Source organism: Ciconia boyciana, chromosome 7 (genome assembly GCF_034638445.1).
Source record: "Ciconia boyciana chromosome 7, ASM3463844v1, whole genome shotgun sequence".
Lineage (NCBI taxonomy): Eukaryota > Metazoa > Chordata > Aves > Ciconiiformes > Ciconiidae > Ciconia > Ciconia boyciana.
The window spans coordinates 34,722,757-34,744,181 of record NC_132940.1 but is presented as its reverse complement, the minus strand read 5'-3'; the positions used below and the strand labels follow the sequence as shown (position 1 = coordinate 34,744,181).

General features: G+C 40.3%; 1 protein-coding gene across 1 annotated transcript; it reads right to left on the bottom strand.

Moving 5' to 3' along the window:
• Positions 1-2,119: 2,119 nt before the first annotated feature.
• LOC140654193 (uncharacterized) lies at positions 2,120-4,524 on the bottom strand. The gene is given in 2 exon segments (XM_072867268.1): positions 2,120-2,709; positions 2,712-4,524. Coding segments are annotated over 2 exon segments (2,403 nt in total).
• Between the last annotated feature and the right edge of the window lie 16,901 nt (positions 4,525-21,425).

Genomic DNA, 21,425 nt, shown 5'->3' with positions numbered 1-21,425 from the left:
TCCTTGTCCTGTCACAACAGGCCTTGCTAAAAAGTCTGTCCCCATCTTTCTTCTAAGCCCCCTTTAAGGCTGCTATAAGGTCTCCCTGCAGCCTTCTCTTCTCCAGGCTGAACAACCCTAACTCTCTCAGCCTGTCCTTGTAGGAGAGGTGCTCTAGCCCTCGGATCATTTTCATGGCCCTTCTCTGGACTCACTCCAACAGCTCCGTGTCCTTCTTGTGCTGAGGGCTCCAGAGCTGGACGCAGTACTCCAGGTGAGGTCTCACCAGAGCAGAGTAGAGTGGCAGAATCACCTCCCTCGACCTGCTGGCCATGCTTCTTTTGATGCAGCCCAGGATACAGTTGGCCTTCTGGGCTGTGAGCGCACATTGTTGGCTCATGTCCAGCTTTTCATCCATCAGTACCCCCAAGTCCTTTTCCACAGGGCTGCTCTCGATCACATCATGCCCCAGCCTGTATTGAAACCAAGGATTGCCCTGACCCAGGTGTCGGACCCTGCACTTGGCCTTGTTGAACCTCATGAGGTTCACACAGGCCCACTTCTCCAGGAAAGGTCCCTCAGGAAAGGTCCTCCAGAAAAGGTCCAGGTCCCTCAGGATGACATCCTGTCCTTCTGGTGTGTCAACTGCAGTACTCAGCTTGGTGTCATCTGCAGACTTGCTGAGGGTGCACTTGATCTCGCTGTCACTATCATTGATGAAAACGTTGAACAGCACTGGTCCCAGTGCAGACCCCTGAGGGACACCACTTGTCACTGATTGTTGCATTAAGAGTTACTGTTGCATAGGATTCTGAGGAGTGGCTGGGGGGCGGAACCCTCCCGTTGAGTCACAAGGTTCAGACAGGACTCCCTTGCTTTCTAAACTCCTTCTCAGAGAGGAGTCTAGGTGTGGGTAAGTCCAGTCTTAGTCTCAGACTTGGTCAACGGTTTATTTTCTAAGGACAGTACAGGTAGCCACCCATCAGAGTCAAGGTTTGCCTGTCAGAGCCCTCTCAGGGCTTTCACTGAAACTGTTTCACAAAGTTGATTAAGGCGACAGCGTTAATTTGACAACATTATAAGTCCGGTTGCATTCAGTGTACTGAACTTTCACAATTACGGATTCACAAATAACGCAATGCACCCCCAGTCTAGTCGTGTTGCATGAACTATCATGGCCACACTTAAACAGTCTGGTCGCTTTCAATGAGAACTACCACGGCTAGATTAATGAAGAGCGCAGTTTATTAGAGCAACAGACACACAGGTTCTTTTGGATTACCAGTGATAAATTCACTGTCTGCAAAGCACGTGCAAATACCAAGAGTATGAGTAACACCACCAGCTACAAATGTGTTAAAAGATAATAAAGCGACTGTAAAGATTTCTGAGTTTCCTGGGGAGGCACTTGGTATAACCAAGTGTTCAGATCTTACCCAAAGGTGTCCCAGTGCAGGGGCAGAGAGGCTCAGCCCATCGACTGATCTCAGAGGTCAGAGTGGTACATGATAGTGTCTTCCCTAACATTCTCTCTCTCTTAAGCCATTTTATACTATCTTTCACCTTTTGGGTGGAGCTTGAGTGACTCTAGTCATACATACCTTTGTTAGGACTGGTGTAAAGTTTTTCTCACTTCTCTTTTAAAGGTATAAACTAGGAAAATTCAAAGCGCAAGCTCAGTGAGGGGTGGTCGCACCTTGGAGGTGGGTAGCTTTTGGGATGGAGGTGTGTTTTGGTATTATAATGATGTTATAATGAGGAAAGTTCACCAAAAAGACAGCATTTTGTCAAGAACATGACAGACTGTTGGCCCAGGGTAGCAAATACGCAGTTTATCAGTTCCATGATACCTTCAAGTTCCCATATTATCACAGAGCCTGGCCACGGTATCTCCACACCGCTCCACCCTCTGAGCAGTTCCTCTTAGAGCCAACACACCAAGTTCCCCTGGCGTTGCCGACATCTAAGGTTGGAGGCCTAGGGAACCGTGGAATGGATTCCTTGCATGTCAGCCACACTCCACCCGGGAAGCTTCTTCAATGCTGTGCCTTACCTAAAAGTGTGAATATAAGTTTAATTTCTAAGTCACCTCCAGCAATTATTCCACATAATCCACCCCGTGACTATAGTCACTCAAGCTTCATGATATTTGGAATGCCTTGGGTGTATCACATACGTTCTCGTGGTGAGGATTATCGAGTACGTATACATCTTGTGGGGATATTTGATGAGACAAACGCTTCACCGTAATCCAGAGTTTAACATACAGTGCAATGGTTAGAATGAAGCATAACACAGTAAGCACTAGCAGAACAATAACTGGATGAAGCATCTTGTTGAGAATTCTGGTTGCGGTTGGTGACCATCCTAGCAAAGTGTCCCACCAATGGTGTCCTCCATCCTGCTTGACTCGTTCTAAGATGTGATGTATCTCTTCCGCGTCATGGTGGATGGTGACTAATGTCTTATGTCCATTATTTCAGACGCGTTCCAGCAGTTGATTCAGGTCATGGTGTTATAGTAATTTTCTCAACAATGTAAGATTCATTCCAATAGGGGCAGGTAATAAATCTTGATACAGTGTATAGTTAGCTTGCAGCAGTTGGTGAGTTGTGACAGGAGCTGAACAGTTGAAGTCGCATCCCATAATTTTGGTAAAATTACAAACACAAATATTCAAGTGATTACTTATATCTACAGTAATGTTATCTACAAATATAAAATCACAAAAGTTCTCATGCAAACACATCCTTTTCCAATATATACAAGTACAGTTTCAGGGGCTCCATCTGGTTGTATTTCAAAGTGACAAACATTTTGTTCAGTGTCAAGATAAATGTCTTGGGCTTTGAGGGTGTTACTTTCACAAATAAATCCTTGTTGTTCCCATACAACGCATGCATTAATATCAATGGTTTGCCATTTGTTCCCATTTTGTTGGGCCCATAGTCTATGTTCTAATGGATAGAGTACAGTTCCATTGTGATTCAACCCCAACACAATGATTTGGTATATGGTGTATACCGAAGCATTTTGTATTGTTAAGACAAAAGCTGTAGCTTTGCCGTCAGTAGGGTTGTAGGTGAAATTGACTGGATACCACCAGGATTGGAATTCTTTCTCAAATTCAGTTGCATTATCCCAAATTACCTTTCGAATTTCAGTGGGCAGGGTGCCTTCCTCAACTTCCCGTATAATTGCAGCTATTATAGACTGCATCCACAGTTGAGCTTGGATACAACTAAGAGCTAAAGAAACATTGTTTTGGGTCACACCAAGTGCATTCACAATCAGCCGGTGGTCCTTCTCATTTACCTCTCGCCACTGAGGCAATATATCCGATAAGAGCCATTGGCTAGCTCCCAAAGCTGAAAGAGAAGATTGTAAAGGGTGTTTCAAGGCATTTAAGTCACTGGTTGCTGTGGCTAATTTATTAGCAAGTACTTCAGCTTCTATGCTGTTTAAGACTCTCAGTCCCGTTCCTAAGACACCAGTCACATCTCTCTTTGATTGTTTTGGAAAGATGAGAGTCCATTTATGTAACCATGCTGACCATCCTGCATAAGATGTACTCAGGAATGGTGAACAGGTAGGTTTAATTGCAGAGATATTAGTCTGCATTGCTAATTCCACCCGTTTGAGGGAGTATGATGGATTAAACAGCACTTGTTGCTGACCTGTATTTTTAATTATGTAAGGGCCTGTGTTGAAGATGAAAGGAGTTAGACTAATGGGAGGCCGAGTCGATACATTTTCAGCCATTTGTGGAGGCAGAAGTTCCTTATCCTTCGCAACCGGCACAGATGTTGCTGTATCAATCATAAATTCAAATAGTAATTCGGTGCCTCTGTAACCCCAAAGACAGTACACAATTATAGGTTTGGTAAAGGTAAGATTGTACCAGCAATCTGAATTTGGTTTGGTTATTTTGTAACACTTAGCCTTATAATTTTCCGGTCTGGAAGAGTCAGTATGAACTGTTTTAATTTCAGTCGGCCTATGGTAAGTAGACCCATTAGTTACTCGGCAGCTAATTTGTATTGTCTGCCCTGGAATGGCTTGAAGTCTAGCCATCCGAAGAGAGTCATTCCAACTCCATTCATCTCTTGAGTATACTTCATTTCCATACATAACTAGAGTGGAGAGATTTAAGTTCCTTTTGTTTTGTAGTGTTCCAATGCTTGCACTATATCCTGACAATGCATGGTCCCAAGGGTCATTGCGAGATACCGTGGTGAAAATGGGTACATTCCTAACTCTATATTGTAGTGTGTCAAACAGAATGGGTGAGGTTAGGTCAGGTGGTGTAGTTGAATCAGGTTCAATAATATCTATTTTGAACCGGAATGACAGCCCTGTACAGTGTTGCCTTGGCCCTGTACAGTGTTGTTGCCATACACAAGCCACAAAAGTGGGTCCCACCAGAGTAAAGTTATACCAACAATCCCACTCGTCAGTGACACAAGACTTTGTTGCTATTGGATTTCTGGAAATGTTGGATATTATCATGGATGTGACCTTTTCATGGGTTGATTCATTGATCATTCTACACCCTACCTGGATTTCTTTTCCTGCTTTTCCCTTCAGGAGTGGAAGCCATCCGTTATCCCAGCTTCACTTGTGTCTTGAGAACACATGGGAACCATGCATAACTACAGTAGCTAAGTTTAAATTTTCTTTGATGGCACGTGTTCCGATAGTTCCATTGTATTTAGTGTGGGCTTGGGACCATGGCCATTCTGGGTCTTTCTGGCTACATATCAAAGGAGTTGTCTGCAAAATGCTGCCAAATTTAATGTATACTTTGATTCCAGTACAACTCCCCTTGCCGCATTTTGCAGACATCTACTTCAATCGGAGTTGTCTTCTTTCAGGATTCCTGTGAACACAAAAAGGAAACAAACGTGCTCAGTTGTATTTAACCAGCAGGGTTAAAAAGAGGGTGAGATCCACTGGGTGCTAGTACGGTGTACTTTTCCTGCCAAGGCAGCCTTCCAGGGATGGGCAGCTCCCTGTGTCAATGTCATTATTTCTGCCATGTTTGGAACTGCAGCAGTCAAAGGTGCAGTGTTAGCGTTTAACTGTCGGTAATCCACTGTAAAATGCCATTGCCCGGTTGCTTTCTTTACTGGCCACACTGGTGAATTGTAAGGCAAATGAGTCCTTTTAATGGTGCCTCTTTCTTCCAATTCCGTTACCACCCTGTCAATCCCCGTAAATGCTGCTGCTGGGGACAGATATTGCTGAACATTTGTGATTTTAGAGGGGAATAAGGGTACAGGTGTTTGTAGCAGACTCAATTTCACCATGTCTGATTCCTTTTTACCTCTTGCAAAACTCCACACAGTTCCATCTGGGAGTTTCCATGCAGTATGCCCACGCAGTATGTCAAATCCTAGAATGTTAGTATATGCAGCACCGGCTAATACCTCTGCCCTGGTTAATCTTTGTTCTTCTGGCAACCAGGGTGAATTTTTTTCAGTGGTGCATTCCTTTTCCATTCCTGTGAATTTAACCCTGCGTCAGACAGGTCTTATGCCCAGGACTTGTGCTGTTTCATGGGTAATTACTGACATGTGGGCCCCGGTGTCAATGAGAAAGTTTACCAGTATTTTTTGGGGTCCAATGGGAACGACAATGATAGGGTCAGAGTACTCATCAGAGAGCCATTGAATTGCTCATACCCGCTGAGCAGGGTGGCTCACTTCCGTCCCCGGGGATGGAAGTTTTTTCGTTGAGGTTCCACCTCGTCAATTAGGCCTGGTGCAGAAGGTGCACTTTTCTTGTGGGTTGGGGGTTTTCTAGCTAGGCAATTCTCCCCGGCTGGGTTATTCTTTTTAGCCAGAGATTGGACCAATGGTGACCATGGAATTGTTCGCACAGTAGTGTGGATTTTGTCATCGTCATCGACAGCGGTCTCAGTTTTAACCAAAGGTCGTAAGGAAATCAATTGCAGCTCAGAATCGGAGGTCCCTTCGACCTCTTCATCATCGTTGTCAAACCAAAGATCATCATCCCAAATTTCAGGGTTTGCACCATGCATTAATCTATGAATCTGCTTAACTGGAGCAGGCAGTTGCATTTTATCTAACATCCAAGTAACCCTTTCCAGCAATTGTTTAAGTTTATTATTCTCACAAGTTTATTATTCTCACTCACAAGTTTATCATTCTCACACACAAGTTTATCATTCTCACTCACAAGGTTATAAACCTTTCTCACAAGGTTATCAACTTGGGTTCTTAGTGTTTCTCCTGTCTCCCTCTGAAAGGCCAATGATGACTTCAACACCTCATTTTCCGATTGTAAAGTTGAATATTCCACATCAGAAACTAGTTTGGGAGCAGGGATTTCCTTAGCCTCTTGCTGAGCACAAGACAAACAGGCTCCTAACACCGCACAAATTACACCTTTACCTTTTTTCACTCCAAGCTTTTGCACAGCCTGACACTGCTCAATGCGTTCTACCACTTTCTCTTCATCCTTCCAAAATTTTTGAGCCCACTCCTTCCCAGCCTGGGAAGGGGCACATTTGTATTTTTGCAGCAGTTTATCCATGGTAATCCTGCTGACTACACCAGTTTTTCTGCTGCATTAAAATTTACTGTCATGTAGGAATCTGAGGAGTGGCTGTGTCACTGAAATTGGAAATCAAACTCCTTAACACCAATGTAGTATTAAGAAGCAGGCATTCTTTATTCTGGCGCCGGATGCACGGGGGATCGTTCCACCTAGCGTGCATACCGCAGGTTACATCAGCCGAAACTTATATTGTCCAGTTACATACATATGCATCAAATTTCCCGGAATGATCATGCATATTCATTGTATTTCCTGGAACTAATTATCATATTTGCGTGGTCATTGCGCATGCATCCTTGAGCTCCAAGGGGCTTCCGTGGGGGTCTCTGGTGGTCCTTGGTGGTCGTACAGGTGTGTCCTTTAGTTGACCCCTTCTTCTGGACATGCGCAATCCCACCTTGCTTATGTAACTTGCTTCCCTTCTTCATGGTGCATGGTTCCTAACAATGATTTGGCACCCATAACACAAACCAATTATTCTAACCACCCTCGACTCGCTGTCAAGATGGGCTGGGGCTGTACTGGGAACATAGCAGCATGTCCGTACTACTCCTTGTCCAATTGTCTTTGGGCATAGTAGCATATCCATAGCCATAGGTGTACAAACACAATATTAAAGCATTGTCTAACCTGCTCCTATCTCTATGTTGCTTAGTTACAAAAGAACGAACTAATAATTTTGGTTACATCTGGTTACAGCTGGGGGGCCTTAATTTCTAAGTCACCTCCAGCAATTATTCCACACTGATCTCCATCTGGACATTGAACCATTGACAGCTACCCTCTGGATGCAACCAATTCCTTATCCACTGAACAGTCCACCCATCAAATCTGTATCTCTCCGATTTAGAGAGAAGGATGTTGTGGGGGACCATGTCAAAGGCTTTACAGAAGTCCAGATAGATGACGTCCGTTGCTTTTCCTTTGTCCACTGATGTGGTAACTCCATTGTAGAAAGCCACTAGGTTGGTCAGGCAGAACTTGCCCTTGGTAAAGCCATGTTGGCTGTCTCAAATCACCTCCCTGTATATTTATGTCTGTTTGAAAACAATGTGTCCTAATACAAAGTTTGGTTTTTGTTTTTTGTTTTTTTAAATCACAATACAAGGCCTGAGATGGGAGGGCACTTAAGGATGGAAAATCAGGGTGAAAGCCTTTTAAGACCTGTGTGGCAGTGAAACACAGCTGTGTAATGGCTCACCCTGGAGGACATGACCACTTGTTCCCACGAAAGCCTTTAAGCTCTATCATCATGCAAACTGCAAACCCTGAGGAGCCATAAGGAAGACAACTGACTGCACAAATAGTGTTTGCTAGATTGAGTTTACAACCTCTTACTGCTTAGATAGCCCCCTCCAAACCTCATTGTCTCATTTAACTAAAGGTCACTGGGTTTACATCTAGTTGTTCACTAACATGATTAACATGCTTACATAAAGCTATTGGATTTTATTCCTGTTTTCTGAGATGCATAGTTGCATGAAACACCATACATGGAAAAATGCTGTGGGATATTTTCCAATCCTCTAAAGTAATGTTCCGTCTAGAGGGAAGAAAATAACCTGAACCCTTCAAGTTACTATCTTTTCTCTGGTTTATTGAATATTTTATAAGAATTCCATAACAGGACTGAAAATGTTTGTGCATAAAGAATCATTATATTGATTTAGTTCCCATAGTTATAAAATATAAACCAACTACCAAAGAACAACTATTCCCAACCTTTCAGTTGTTATATTTTGTATTCCATTTCATGTTCACAGGATGGTACAACACATTTATTTATGTTATTGGCAACAATCTTCGCTATATCATGGGAGTTCATTATGGGAGTTTTCAGGGTACCGGCTATGAGAACATTTCTCCTGGATTCATAATTCAGTGACAAAATACAAGTGAGGAGTCTAATGATGATTTGTACATGTTTTGAATTTCCAATAAGTATAACTATTTATCATTTACATATGAGGAGTAACGAGCACATAGACAGATTATCTCACAGGCTTAGACTGAGGTTTTTTGATGCATTTTTGCTGCATTTCAAAAGGAAAAATTTTAAAAGTACTGAAAGACCATATAAATTCAATTTTAAAAAAATAAAATTAGAGTTCGCAGACATTTTATGTGCTAAAACCTAACTGCTAAATTAATTCCTGGTGAAGTAAGTAAAATTACTTCATGCAATGAATTTGCTTCTTGTACCAACCAAACTATTTTGAGTATATAACATGTAATTCACAAGTTCAGTACCTTTAGCTGGTGAAATGCGGAATGGCAGCCCTAGCCCTTTTGTCTTGTAGCTGTGCATCCAGCCCATTTCCTGCTGGGGAAAAGAACAGGACAACTAAGCAAAGCTACAGCAGGACGGACTCCCCAGGAGATGTCACCACGTTCTGGCCCACCAGCTTACAGAAGTGGAAAACTCTTTCCAGAGTTTCCCACCAATCTTACCCTGTTTTCCACACTCTCCCTCCACAGATTGCCCCCCCGCCCCTTTTTTTTTTCCCACCTCTTCTGAGTCCCTTCTCAGTATCCTGGGAGGCACAAGGCAATGAGTCCTGGGACTCAAGTGGATGTAGAACTAGAAGGCTGCAGGAGCAGAAAGCAGAGAAATTAATTTCCTTCTTTGCACCTTGCAGTCCCACCGGTCCCAGCAATCCTTTTTCTTTCACCTGAATCCTCACTGAATTCTTCTGTTTCTTTCCAGCCCCAATTTCCCGCTAAACCTTCCTGCCCCTTCCCCTCAGCTCTCAGTATCCCTCTCCAAGGGCTTTTTTTGTTGCTTCAGCAAAGCTGCATTTTGTCTGTGTACTGACTGCTTCTTCTCTTAGGTTCATTAGGACTTTTTGATCCACAAAAAGCAAGTTTATTTTGAAACCTCTTTGTGCAGGTAACTAAATGTTAGCTGGAAGGATTCTAAAGCCCAGGTCCTGCCTCTTAATCATATCATACACCTTTACAGTATTTGTCTATTTACAATAGACAAATGCAAAAGAAAGAGTGCTATGTGATTAGCCCTGTTAGTACGAAAGACTTATTTTTTAAAAACTGCCAAAATAAGTGTAGTTGCAAGGGTATTCATAACCCTGAATCCTTTTAACAAGCAACGCCCATCAAGTAATTCCACATTACTGTGAACCGTGACTTATTTCACTAAAACTAGGGAAAATGCAGCAATGCACAGAAAGAAGAAAAAGGAAAAACTGTGGTATATGGAGGACAGCACAGAAATGCCCCCTAGAAGGCTCAGTGACTCACTGACCCCCCCTTCAAAGCCTCTAGTCCTCATTATCTGAGTTGATCAGTAAAGTTAACACGACCCAAACACTCAGATCGTCTTTTACCCATGAAGAGCTGAGGAAGTTACGTTACTGCAGGCTGAGAATGGAACAAAAGCAAAATTAAGGGCAGAAAAAGGGGAAAAATAGGCTATTCAAAGTCTGAATATATTGAATTTTGTTTGGCCAAAGCAATGCTTAACTTCAGTTTTATTCTACTGTGAACAAAAAGAGCATAAACTGGTACCTTTTTAGCAAATAAAAATAATAGCTAGTACTAAGCTATGCATTTGTAGTGACTTGTGCTATATGGCATACACCAAAGCTATGGAACAAGATGAATGTTCAAACATATTTCAGCAAAACTGAAGCCAGTTTATAGAAACTGATGATTTGATCCTTCACATTAAAAAAAAGAAAAAAAAAGTGGCAGATTCTGATTTTCTTTGTGGAAATTAACATCTCAGTTTGGCTCCTGTGTACCTCTTAAAAAAGGAGGGATGGAAAATCACATCAAGTCTATTAAGCTTTTGTACAGAAAAACATTGCAATCTAAAATTTCCATGACTCTAATTGCCAAACATGTCAGAAAACTGCCAGTTTTTATGTCTGCTTAAAAACAAAACAGTAATAATACAGCTTCTGCAAGAGATCTGATTTCCATCTGACGTGCTGATAAGGCAGGCTGAGCAGAAATTAGACAGGCCTAGAAATTACAAGGGAAGAGCAAGCTCCAGCATTCATCGAGGTTTTCAACAACCTATATCCCTCCTCAGAGTTATTAAGCTGATGATTTAATTAATAGGACCAAAATGCATTCAGAACTATCCTTTTGAAACATTCCTGTCCGGCCTGTTTCACTGATGCAAGTGTTCTTAAGAGGCCTGAAATGACGCAGCTGTCATTGTGTTTGGCTTTTTGAATGTAATGTATTGTATTGTTGTTGTTCTAATGCTTTTCATGTTAATGTTCTAATTTTTATTTCAGATACTTTGAAAATTTTTGAAATACAATGCCTACAAGACAAGCTTCTGCTTTAGCATAATTTTACTTTTGTCATAAAAAAATAAAAAATCATACAAACAAACAAAACCAAATCATATAGGTTCGGCTTCTGAGTTGAATACATCTGAGGGATACATGATCTAGGGTTTTCCACAAATTGCAAGTCAGATGTAGGACTCAACATCTGTGTTCAGCAACACAACTGCCTTAGAAGACAATTCTCTCAGTTCCTTTAGTTTAGAATTTAGTTCTAAACTACTATGAAGCTTGTGGACCTGAATCATCCAAGACCTTTTAATTTTACACTTCCACAGCATCGTTAGTGTAATTCCCGAGGGAATTCTTTGTCATGTGAAGGATCCTGTTTCCACCCAGCTGTATACTCTCATCAGTAATCAGTGTGCTAATGAGCCCACATGTAAATATGAACTCCCTCAAGGACTTCTCCAACCACAATCTTGGACCTGCCACTTACTTCAAGATGTATAGCAAAATTTAGGCAAACCTCAGCATTTTGGGTCTCCATCATTTCCTTCTATAATTTTCCCTCTGGTGATGGTGTGTACTTAAATGGAAGGTGTGGCATGCAATTTCATAGCATGAGACCTTTAAAATGGGCTTTAAAAAGACAAATATTTTAATGAAAAATTACATATAGTAATAAAAAAGAAAAGGAAGGCATTTTTTTTGGCAAAAGTGCGCTACAAGGATAGAGAAAAATAATAGCAGTTCAGCAGGTTGCAAATGGTTTTAAAGTCTATACCCTGAGGACAGCACAAGAAAATCTTTCCCTCGCTAGGAAATGTCTTATCTGGATAAGACAGGAAGCTTTACAACACCCAGCAAGCAGTGCGCTGAGGAGCGGGACATGCTTGGGCTGCAGATGAAAGCAGCAAAAAAGCAGAAGAATCAGAGGTGCCCAAACTGCAAGCAGTTGGGGATCCAGATGTATGCTCTGACTTTCCCCAAGGGAATATCCTGGAACAACGCTGTCCCTCAACACATCTTTGATGGCAGAAATCTTCCCCAAACACCTGCAGTTATATCTCCATGCGCCCCCTAAAGCTGCATCCAAGCAGGTAGACACCGTCCTCCCACCTTAGTCCAGGGACCAGGTAGACCACCCACCTCAGGTAACTCATCCTATCTGAGAGCAAACCCAGATCTCAGACAGGACTGAAGGTTTCTCTAAATATAGGGACCCCCATTTTCCTCCCACTTTTTGCCTCTAAGTGCAATAAAATAGTAATATGGGTCATTTACACAGAGAGTGTCTGCCTTGGTGTATGTGTGTGGGTACCCTCCTCTCCCTCCCTAAAACGGAGGCTGACTGCTGGGCTGCATGTTAGGATGGGGAAGGGTGCTGCCCTCCTTTGCATTAAAAGCTGTGCAAGATTTATAGGGTTAGAGAGAGAGAGAGTATGATGCCTTCAAAACATTTACTTAGAAGGGGTGGAAATAGGCAACGGTTTCAGTCTCTGCTCTCACAACAGAACAGATTGTACAAAATCAATAGTTTTATTAAAAAGCAAAAATAAATCTGCCACCAGAGCCTTCCTTTCCCCATTCAGGTAAATTACAAGTCATGGAAGAGGGATGTTGCATGGTGTTTTAAGCATATACTGATAATTGGTTAAATAAGAAGGAGCTAAAACTCTTTAGAAAAGGTTTTCTCTTCTCCTGATTTTAATTTTAAAGGGTAAATTAAAAGTCAATATTCAGATCTAGGACCACAACGAACATTTTGGTGTGTGCACAGCTTGGAAAGATTCTCAGTGGGCTACAGCACACAGGATTTGCCTTTCAGATGGGGATTTTGTGGTTGTTGGAATATATCCTTTAATAGAGTTAGAAACATTGCTTAAATTATTTGTCAGTCATGATTAGCACTGACACAACCATGTAATCAACAAACTAACAAGTTCAGCATCTCCAGTGCTATATTATACTAAAAATTTTTGAGCAATATAACTAATACCTTGCCTGAATACCTTCATTAAAGAAAAGGTGAAATAGTCAAACTATCATTTTTATGTATTGTAGACTCCATTTAACCATACTCATTTACAGACTCGGTCATGTTACTTTTAATATCATCAGAAATAAGTTCATGTTTAGTAAAAGCCACTAACCTCTGCAATGAAGTAACTGAGGATAGAAAAAGTGGTTTTATTCTAAACTGAAGCCTTGTCTGTGTGATAACAGTCCATTAAATCAATTTGGTGCCTCTTTGTCAAGAAACATCTGCACCTAATGTTACACAGAAGCCTGCTCTGAAGGGCAGCAAGCGCATCACTCTTTGTATGAATTCTTATCACTTGAGCTGAGTGCTTTGGTCACCTGTACCAATAAGCGCTAAAAATGAATTACTGAAGGCACCCAACCTCTTAACTGTAACTACACAATACTTTCAGGTAAAAATTAAATGAGAAAATAAGTAATAAGATAGTATTGTGAGCGAAGAGAAATCAGACCAAGTTAGTCTTCACATACAGACAGTAAGCAAAGAAGCAAGGTCAGGTAGGTTTTCGCTGGCCAGAACAATAGCAGGAAACTCTAAAAACCACACAATGGCAGAGCTCAATGCTGGTGACAATACAAACACAGTGTTTTGTGCTAATAAATTGTCAGGGTAACCAATTGTATCATGTCACAGACAGAAGTGATTACAGCTAGTGCTGAGATTTCAGGCCTCTTGAATTTAATAATAAGAGCTAAGCAAAGTTACAAAAGCAGTAAGTGCATATAGTGTACCTGCCAATGATCCAGCAAAAGCACCAACACTGGGCTTCCTTGGACTTAAGAAACTGCAAACACAAATGCTATTGTGCTACACCAAGATCATCACACTGGATTTAGAGCCTGGGTCCCCAAGCCCAGGCTTAGGGTTGGGTTTCTGGAATACAAGAGTTGCCCAGTCATTGTGCAGTGACTCTGCATCATACACATGCAAGTTCATCTTCGGGGCACACTTAGGTTGCTGGTAACTGCTGGCCTGAGCACCCACCAGATCTTGTGCCACGAACAGCACTCCAAAGAGTCCTCTACAGTATCCAAGGCATCTTACAAGCCATTTGTGACACTGAGCAGTTAGTTTCACTGAAGTTCAAGAGAGGTGATTGCACTTGTTAAATTATTGGCCCAGTCAGTCTAGCCACAGCTCCACATCATGTGGATTCCCTCCATGAAATGGTGCTCCCTCTCCCAAGAGATCTGTCACAGTCAGGAACAACTGGGTACTCCTAGAAGCCAAGGCAAAAGTTACAGCTTGAAATTCCTTGGATTCACCTGTCACAGTTTTCAAAAGTATTGCTAAGAAAGTTTATATACCTACTATTAAAATGCTCTTTTATTCTGCAAAGCAACTCTTAAAATGACACCCAGGGGTTCTACATTTAATGTTTCACAGAACGAGTTTGCTCAGTCTACAAGTAAAAAGATATTTTCTTACCACTGATCACATAGACCAGCAAACAGGTTAAGAGCAGTGCTTCGCTCTGTCTCCTGTCATTGTCAGCAAGCAGCGTTATGCAGTACCGAAGCTCTGCCTTTCTGCATACTTTTCCATTTTTTTTTCTTATCACCTTTCTACTTCCCCCTGTAGATGTAATAGATGCAAACAAAGGCAGCATTTGGTTCTGCACTTTTCTGACAGTGCGTTGCTACAAAAATAAAGAACTCCCCCCCAAAACAAAGCCTTCTCTCTCTCAAAAAAAAAAAAAAAGACTTCTCAAGTAGTTTTTATGTCATTCTGTGTACTTTACTGTCTTGAAGACAAAAATACATCCATCTGAATAGCTCTGCCCATGTTTTCTTCACAAGACCAGGAACCCTAAAGCAGCAAAGTGCACCCTGTTCTGGTGTAATTTTTCCCAAACACACACTTGGAAAGTCCATGTTTCTCCTCATTCTCTTCAAGATCCCCAGACTGATATGACAAGTTCATTGGACCTTGTCAGATCAGCACCTCGGCTTTAGTTGCATCTCAGCGGGTCTGTACAGCTCGTGGTGGCCACCTGCCTTTTCAAGAGGGGACTAGTAGCAACCTCTGATATTGCCCTTTGAAAGTCACAGCTGAATATGGTCCCAAATATGATGAGGCGTGGGAAGAATACTCCAGCTGCCTCCTCCCCGCCATTTCTGTATCCTTCTTGAGAGTTCAAATGAAGCGACAATGAGTTATAAAAATGCCGTCTCATTTTAATCCCCAAAGAGGGTCCTGAGTGCAATTAGAAGCAAAAGAAAGAGATCACTGTTTAATAGGTATGCTTTGGCTGGAACTGAATTGCCTCTGAGACCCTAAATCAAAAACCCTGTGGAATGCAAGTAACTTCAAGAGAGTTGTTTATTAGAGAAAGCCAGTCTCCAGGGACCTGTGCTGCGTTTCATCCAGGAGCTCTGCTCTTTGCCACTCCTGGCAGCCCTGGATGAAGGGCAATCCAAGCAAAGTGAAGCACTTAGACCTCTGCAAGCAGGCAGAGAGGAGCATCTTTGGCACCAGCCTTGAAGGACTGAGTAATCATGGCTGCTGGAGAGCCCTTTGGCTAGTGCAAAGGTTCAATGCCTCAAATGTGTTGAAAACCTACTTTCCTTCAAAGGGCTGCTCTTGACTGTGGAGAATGGTAGATGACATAGCCTTCAATGTTCAATAAGTTTACTTGACTATGAATGCTGCTGCAAAGTGGATGTGCTGAGAATTACTCTTTAGCTACCTTTCTAAATGCACACATACACATATCTTGGAGCACTTTGGAAAATACCTTTTCATTGGCTTATCGACAGGGAAAATAAAGTTGCTGGCAGCAAGAACTTTGTGTGCCCTAAAAACAAGAAATGCATTAGCATCTTTATTACAAATGTAATTGTTTTTTTTTTTAATTTGTGATTGGGGAAAGGGTCACCAGTTAAAATACACCACTGTAAAATTTGCAATTTAAATTTCATTTCATGCTGGAATGTAGAAACAGTTTACATAAATAGTATCCATTAATCATTAAAAAGAAAGGTTAGATGTAAATTAGGCTGCTATTATTTTTTCCTGTGATTATTTATGGGTTGGTGATGAAATTTGTTTTCCTGAGGATGAAGAATTAAGGCTTTTTGAAAGAAAAATCACATTCCTACAGAAAGTATAAACTTCAAGCAAGGAAAACAGAGTACCTATTGTTTTGACTCCCAAGGGCAACCACAGAAATGCAGAGTTTACTCTCATTTACCTTTAAGGCAGAAGGCTTTCACTTCAACCAAGTTCAATGTAGCACCTTTTGTATTGCCTCTACTCAGGCTACCAATTTCTGGCAATCCATTTTACATATCCCACTTTAAATTTTGTGGAGAAAAAAAAATAGAAAAGAAAAGAAAGTATCCTGAGGGTAGAGAGTACTACTTCATCAGCTAGTGTAGACTGACTTAATGCCTCTGTGATTAGCATAGATAACAACAATCAGCATTTTACCCCAGCCTTTCAGGATAGCCTTTTTTAAGGCATCCAGTTCCAGAAGCAGGAACAATCCTTACTTTTTCAATGAAAATCACTACGAACAAATCTGCATGCTCTTTCAGAAGAATATATCCAGCCAGCAAAGGTGCAAGATGTTCTGCATCCTCTGCAAAACCAGTCACGTAGATCATCTTTGCACAAAACCCCAAGAAAATGTACTTTCCCTTCAAAGATATCCATACCATACTATGGAATACCATGTAAGGTATATCTTATATGATACACCAGTGTGGGATACTGTACTGTGGTATAGTGTAGCATTGGCAGGAATATGTTCTGGTTGCAGTAGAAGAGACGATTAGAAGCAGTGCATCCATGTGCCCTGAGACCGTGCTTAGGGATCATAAAAGATTAAGATTTTTTGCTAGATCTGAAGATAAGAGGAGAACCTACTGTTACAAAACAATTTATTCTACTGTTTTAGGAAACCTTAGGCCAGTTTAAACTAATTCATCTCATCACTCTGCAAAACTGATGGATCAATAAGAAACATTTTCCCCTGGCTGAACAAGGAGTCTTATCTGCTCCTCTGCTGTGGAAAGAAATGGTTATCTTCAGATTATCTGACACCTACTCTTTTATAATAATGTAACTTTTCTGTTTACAAACTATAGACACCTCTAACAGATGTTGTCAGCTGCATTTCCAGTCTTTGGGGGAAAATCTCTCTTCAAGTTTATGCTAGATATTAGTACTTTGGTTTGCACTAAAATTAAAACTTATAACATACAAACCTGTTACATAAAGATGCATTAAAATTCTATGACCTATTCTTTAAACTCCCTCTACACAAGACCTTCCTATAAGGATCAATGAGTTGGGTCCAAGCTTCTAACATGGATCAGACATCCCAGAGAGAGGACCAGTGAGAATCTGTCTATAAATACTTCCTTTTCCTCAGAGAAAAATGAAATGAGACAGACATAGGAAGAGTATGCAATTCAAGAGTATTTGAATTCTGGACCTCCACGATGACCGAACCTGTTGCATGTCAGTAAGACGTTGCCCTGCAGCCAACAGGTTCTGTCCAAATGCACCAGGAGGAAGGATGCAACAAGCAATCTCTGGTTTCAGGGCTACAGCTTCCAGCTCTTATTGCTGTTGGAAGTTTCATATATCAACACATTAGGATTTCACTAGCTCTGAATCCACACTCTTAATTCACCCCAAAAAGAGATGGTCCCATCCTAATTCCTCACAGATGAACTTTACACTTCCCTGAATTAATTCCCACCAAAGAAAGGGTTTTCCCAAACTCTCTAAAGATTTTTGAAATAGAATTATAAATAATAAAAAATGATTGTCAAAATGACTCAGTAGCATTGCCTTTTTATAATACTTCTTTACTCACTGTTTAATACACAGGCTGTGATTATACACAGTTAGGGGTCAAGTCTTTAGTGGCACTCCTCTTTATGTACTATTTGATTTCTCGTGGGGCTTTGGCTTGCAGCTGTAGCATCATTTAATTTATGATTTACTGGAGAGAGCCTGATAACACTTGAAAAACAACAGAAAAATAACAGTTGCTGAAATTAAATAATTCAGTATCCAAAAAACAAAAGACGGGCTTTTTTTCTTTGCAATCCAATAGTTTCAAGGTTGATATTTTATCAGTTCAAGGACGGCTCATGGTAACATGATCTCAAGATACACTTCTGTCTCACATTTGTGAAGTCTTACAATAGCACATTTTTTCAAGTCTGTCACACTAGACTATTCCCATTTTCATCTATGTTATACATTAATTGTCACTACTTTAATATGTGTTATTGTATAAAGGATTTCAACCATAAAGGTTTATGAATGCATCTGTTAAGGTCCCCATAGACACTACAGAGCACACGAGAGCTCTTTAGAGAGAAGCAATTTAAACATCAGCCTTTGCATGAGGCTGTATTCAAAACCACAGTCAAGGCCTCATCAGGAGAAACTTTTTGTGTCCACTGTGCATATTGGTTATTTCACCTGAGTGTTAAAAACAGCAAGAAGATAGAAAGGCTTAATGGCTTTTGTAATCTCATTGTAAATGCATACAGAAGGAGTGCTTAAGATTTAATATAATATTGACTAGACCACTGGCCTGAACTTCTTTCCACTTGTTTTTCTCCCCCCATTTGAAATGGAAAATGAGGTCAAACCTTATTTTATGTCCCCAGCTGAATGGAAAAACACTAATAACTTACCCCATTTACACAGGGAAAAAGTGAATAATCTAATTTAAAATTTCAAGAACAATTGTCAGACAAAACAAGTTTCTGATGTTATTCCTGAAGGACAAGCACCAGCCCTTGAACTCTGTATGTGTCTTCGTTATGGTGCCTTGGCGTTAGCCCAGATGCAGTCTCCTACAGCACCTCTTAAAAAATGCATGAGGACCTAGAGAGCACAGCAGGGCAGCAGAACCCTCCTGAATTCTGCATATTAGTTATTCATTAAGAATAATCAATAATTAATATGTCACTTCAATGAAACATACAGATTAAATTATGCCTTGGCTAGGACTATTCTGAAAAGATTCATAAGTATTCAGTCCATTGTTTATTGTGCAAATTTAATCTCAAAGTAGACATCCTGGCATTAACAGAGTAGGACTTTTCATCCTTTTTTCAGCTGACAATGCTGAGAACTTCCCAGTGGAAGGAGACATCCCTGAAGAGCAAAATCAAGCCTACTGGTGACAGACTTACTTTTCTCAGGTGTCTTTTGCAGCTCCCTCAGATAGCTGAGGGGCGATCAGGGGTCTCGTAGGGCAGATGCAGGAGGGCAGTGTAGCACATGGGACAACATGGGGGCACAGGCAAACACGGGGATCCATTAAGTGTGAGCCCTGCTGATGATCACACCTCTTGCACCTCCAGGAGCATAAATATATTTAGAAAAAGAGAATCCATACAAAGGAAACAAATATATTCTGAAAACTTACAAAACAACCTCTCTTTTGGCTATTAGAGCATATTATGACTCTAGTAGTATTGAGGAAAGTGGAAGACTCAGCTGCAACCATCTGTAACAGCAGAGCCTGCAAGTACCATGAAACAACGTTCAACACGCGGCAGTGGGGCTGAGCTCAGTTCCTGTTCCTTTCAGAAGTGCACTCCTGAACACCTGCTTTATAATTCAGAAAGAAAAAAAAAAAGATTCTATATGGGTTTTATTTTTAAATAGCCAACATATCTTTAAAGTGGCAAGTGTTATAAACACTTATTGGAACAAAAAAATCCCAAACCAACCTTTCCCCTTTTAAGTACAACATCTCCCTTGTTCCCATCTTCAGGACAGGATATAAGTCCTTTTCTCCCTCACTGCATAGCCATGAGCTATCTACTACTTATAACAAAAAAGTTAAAAATAAATATGCTTTTAATGCATTTTCCGTTCTCATTATATCTTCATACCAAGTGGGAAGGGTAACAGAACAGCAGATTGCACATTATTTTGTAGAAGTAGTTGGTAGCACTATTCTCAAGTAGAATAGGGAAGGGAAAAGATAAGATTAAAATGTCATTGCAAAAATGAGAATTTCCTGCTCTGTATTTGTCCCTTCCTTTGTGTTTGTCTCTGTCTCAAACAGATTTAAGTGAAGTTCCATTGAGTCTCCAAATCATATTATTATCACTTCAGAAACATTAAAGGACTGTGACACACACGACAACAGTCTAAAATATTTTTCAACAAATTCTGATTTACAATGTGGTATGAAATGTTAATGTATGAGATGGAGAACCCTACAGAAAAATTATATAACACACTCAGGTTTTTCCTCTAAAAATCCCTTTCCATTGAATTATTAGCTTTTCAGAATGAAATATTTCTGAAAGATTATTTAATTTCCCCAAGAGCTATTGGTCTTTGCTTGAAATAGAATATTGGGTCCCATCCCTGGTGATTAATTTGGGATGTGATGAATAGCATCAGATGTGGAAGTTGTACTTTGCATATATTAATAATATTAGAATTTAGGCATTTTTTTCCATTTCAAAAAAATGTTATGACATCTAGGAAACAGGAAGAACAAAAGTGCATTATTTAAAAATATGTTTTATGACAAAAATAAGCAAATTAAGAGTACAGTTCTGAAACCATTAAGCAAGGCTGGGTTCTACAATACCTCTATACGAAAACCTTTACACAGATAAACATTTGGGGCTTGGATGTTATTTGTCTTTTGCTTTTAGATTTTTATACTTTTAATTTGTTATTAGCAAAATATTTTTAAAAGGCTAAAAGATATCTCCAGTCATCAGTCCAAATAAAATTGAGTGCTACAATATGGCAAATCATCACACATGACCAGAACATACTGCATTCCAAATTGCTAACTAAAAGAAGAAAAATCTTCAAATAAGGAAAATTATTGTCAAGCTAAAAATACCTTCCTTTTCATTTAGCTGTAACTGACAGCGTTTAACACATTTTTTTTACTACAACACATTCATTACCTGACCACAAACAAATTTCTAATTAGATATGAAACACAACAAACTTTTCTTAAATTAAAAAAATCAGAGAAAAATAAGAACAATTTACTGAAACAGTTTTCGTCTCTATGCCTTCTCCAGAACAAGTTCCTCCACCTCATTCTTCTGTTCTACTTAATACACATTCTGCATATCAATAAAAAACAAGAATCAATCAGTAGCTAGTTCATGTCTCTGTTGGCTGTATGATTATGGCTTACAGATCAGAGTGGACTCATTTTTATAACCCAAATGGCACTTCATACACCTTGAAGACTACAGAATTTCATTCAGTAATTTAACTGAATTAACCATAACTCCTCGTTCAACTAGCATATGTATTTATATATTAGCCATATATTCAATTCTGATTTAAAGATTTCAAGTGGCAGAAATTTCACCACATCCCTAGATAAGTTGTTCCCACTATAAACTGCCTTCATGTGTAAAACCTTGGATCATATTCTTAGCCTGAAATTGTCTAGCTTTACACTTAAGTAAACAAATAATTGTCTAGAGAAAGATAATAAATTGGGCATTTCAATGTATGTTCCATTATCTGGAGTTATCAGTCACTGTCAGAAAAAACAAGAGCCACAAGTATGTGGGTGAAGAGCATCT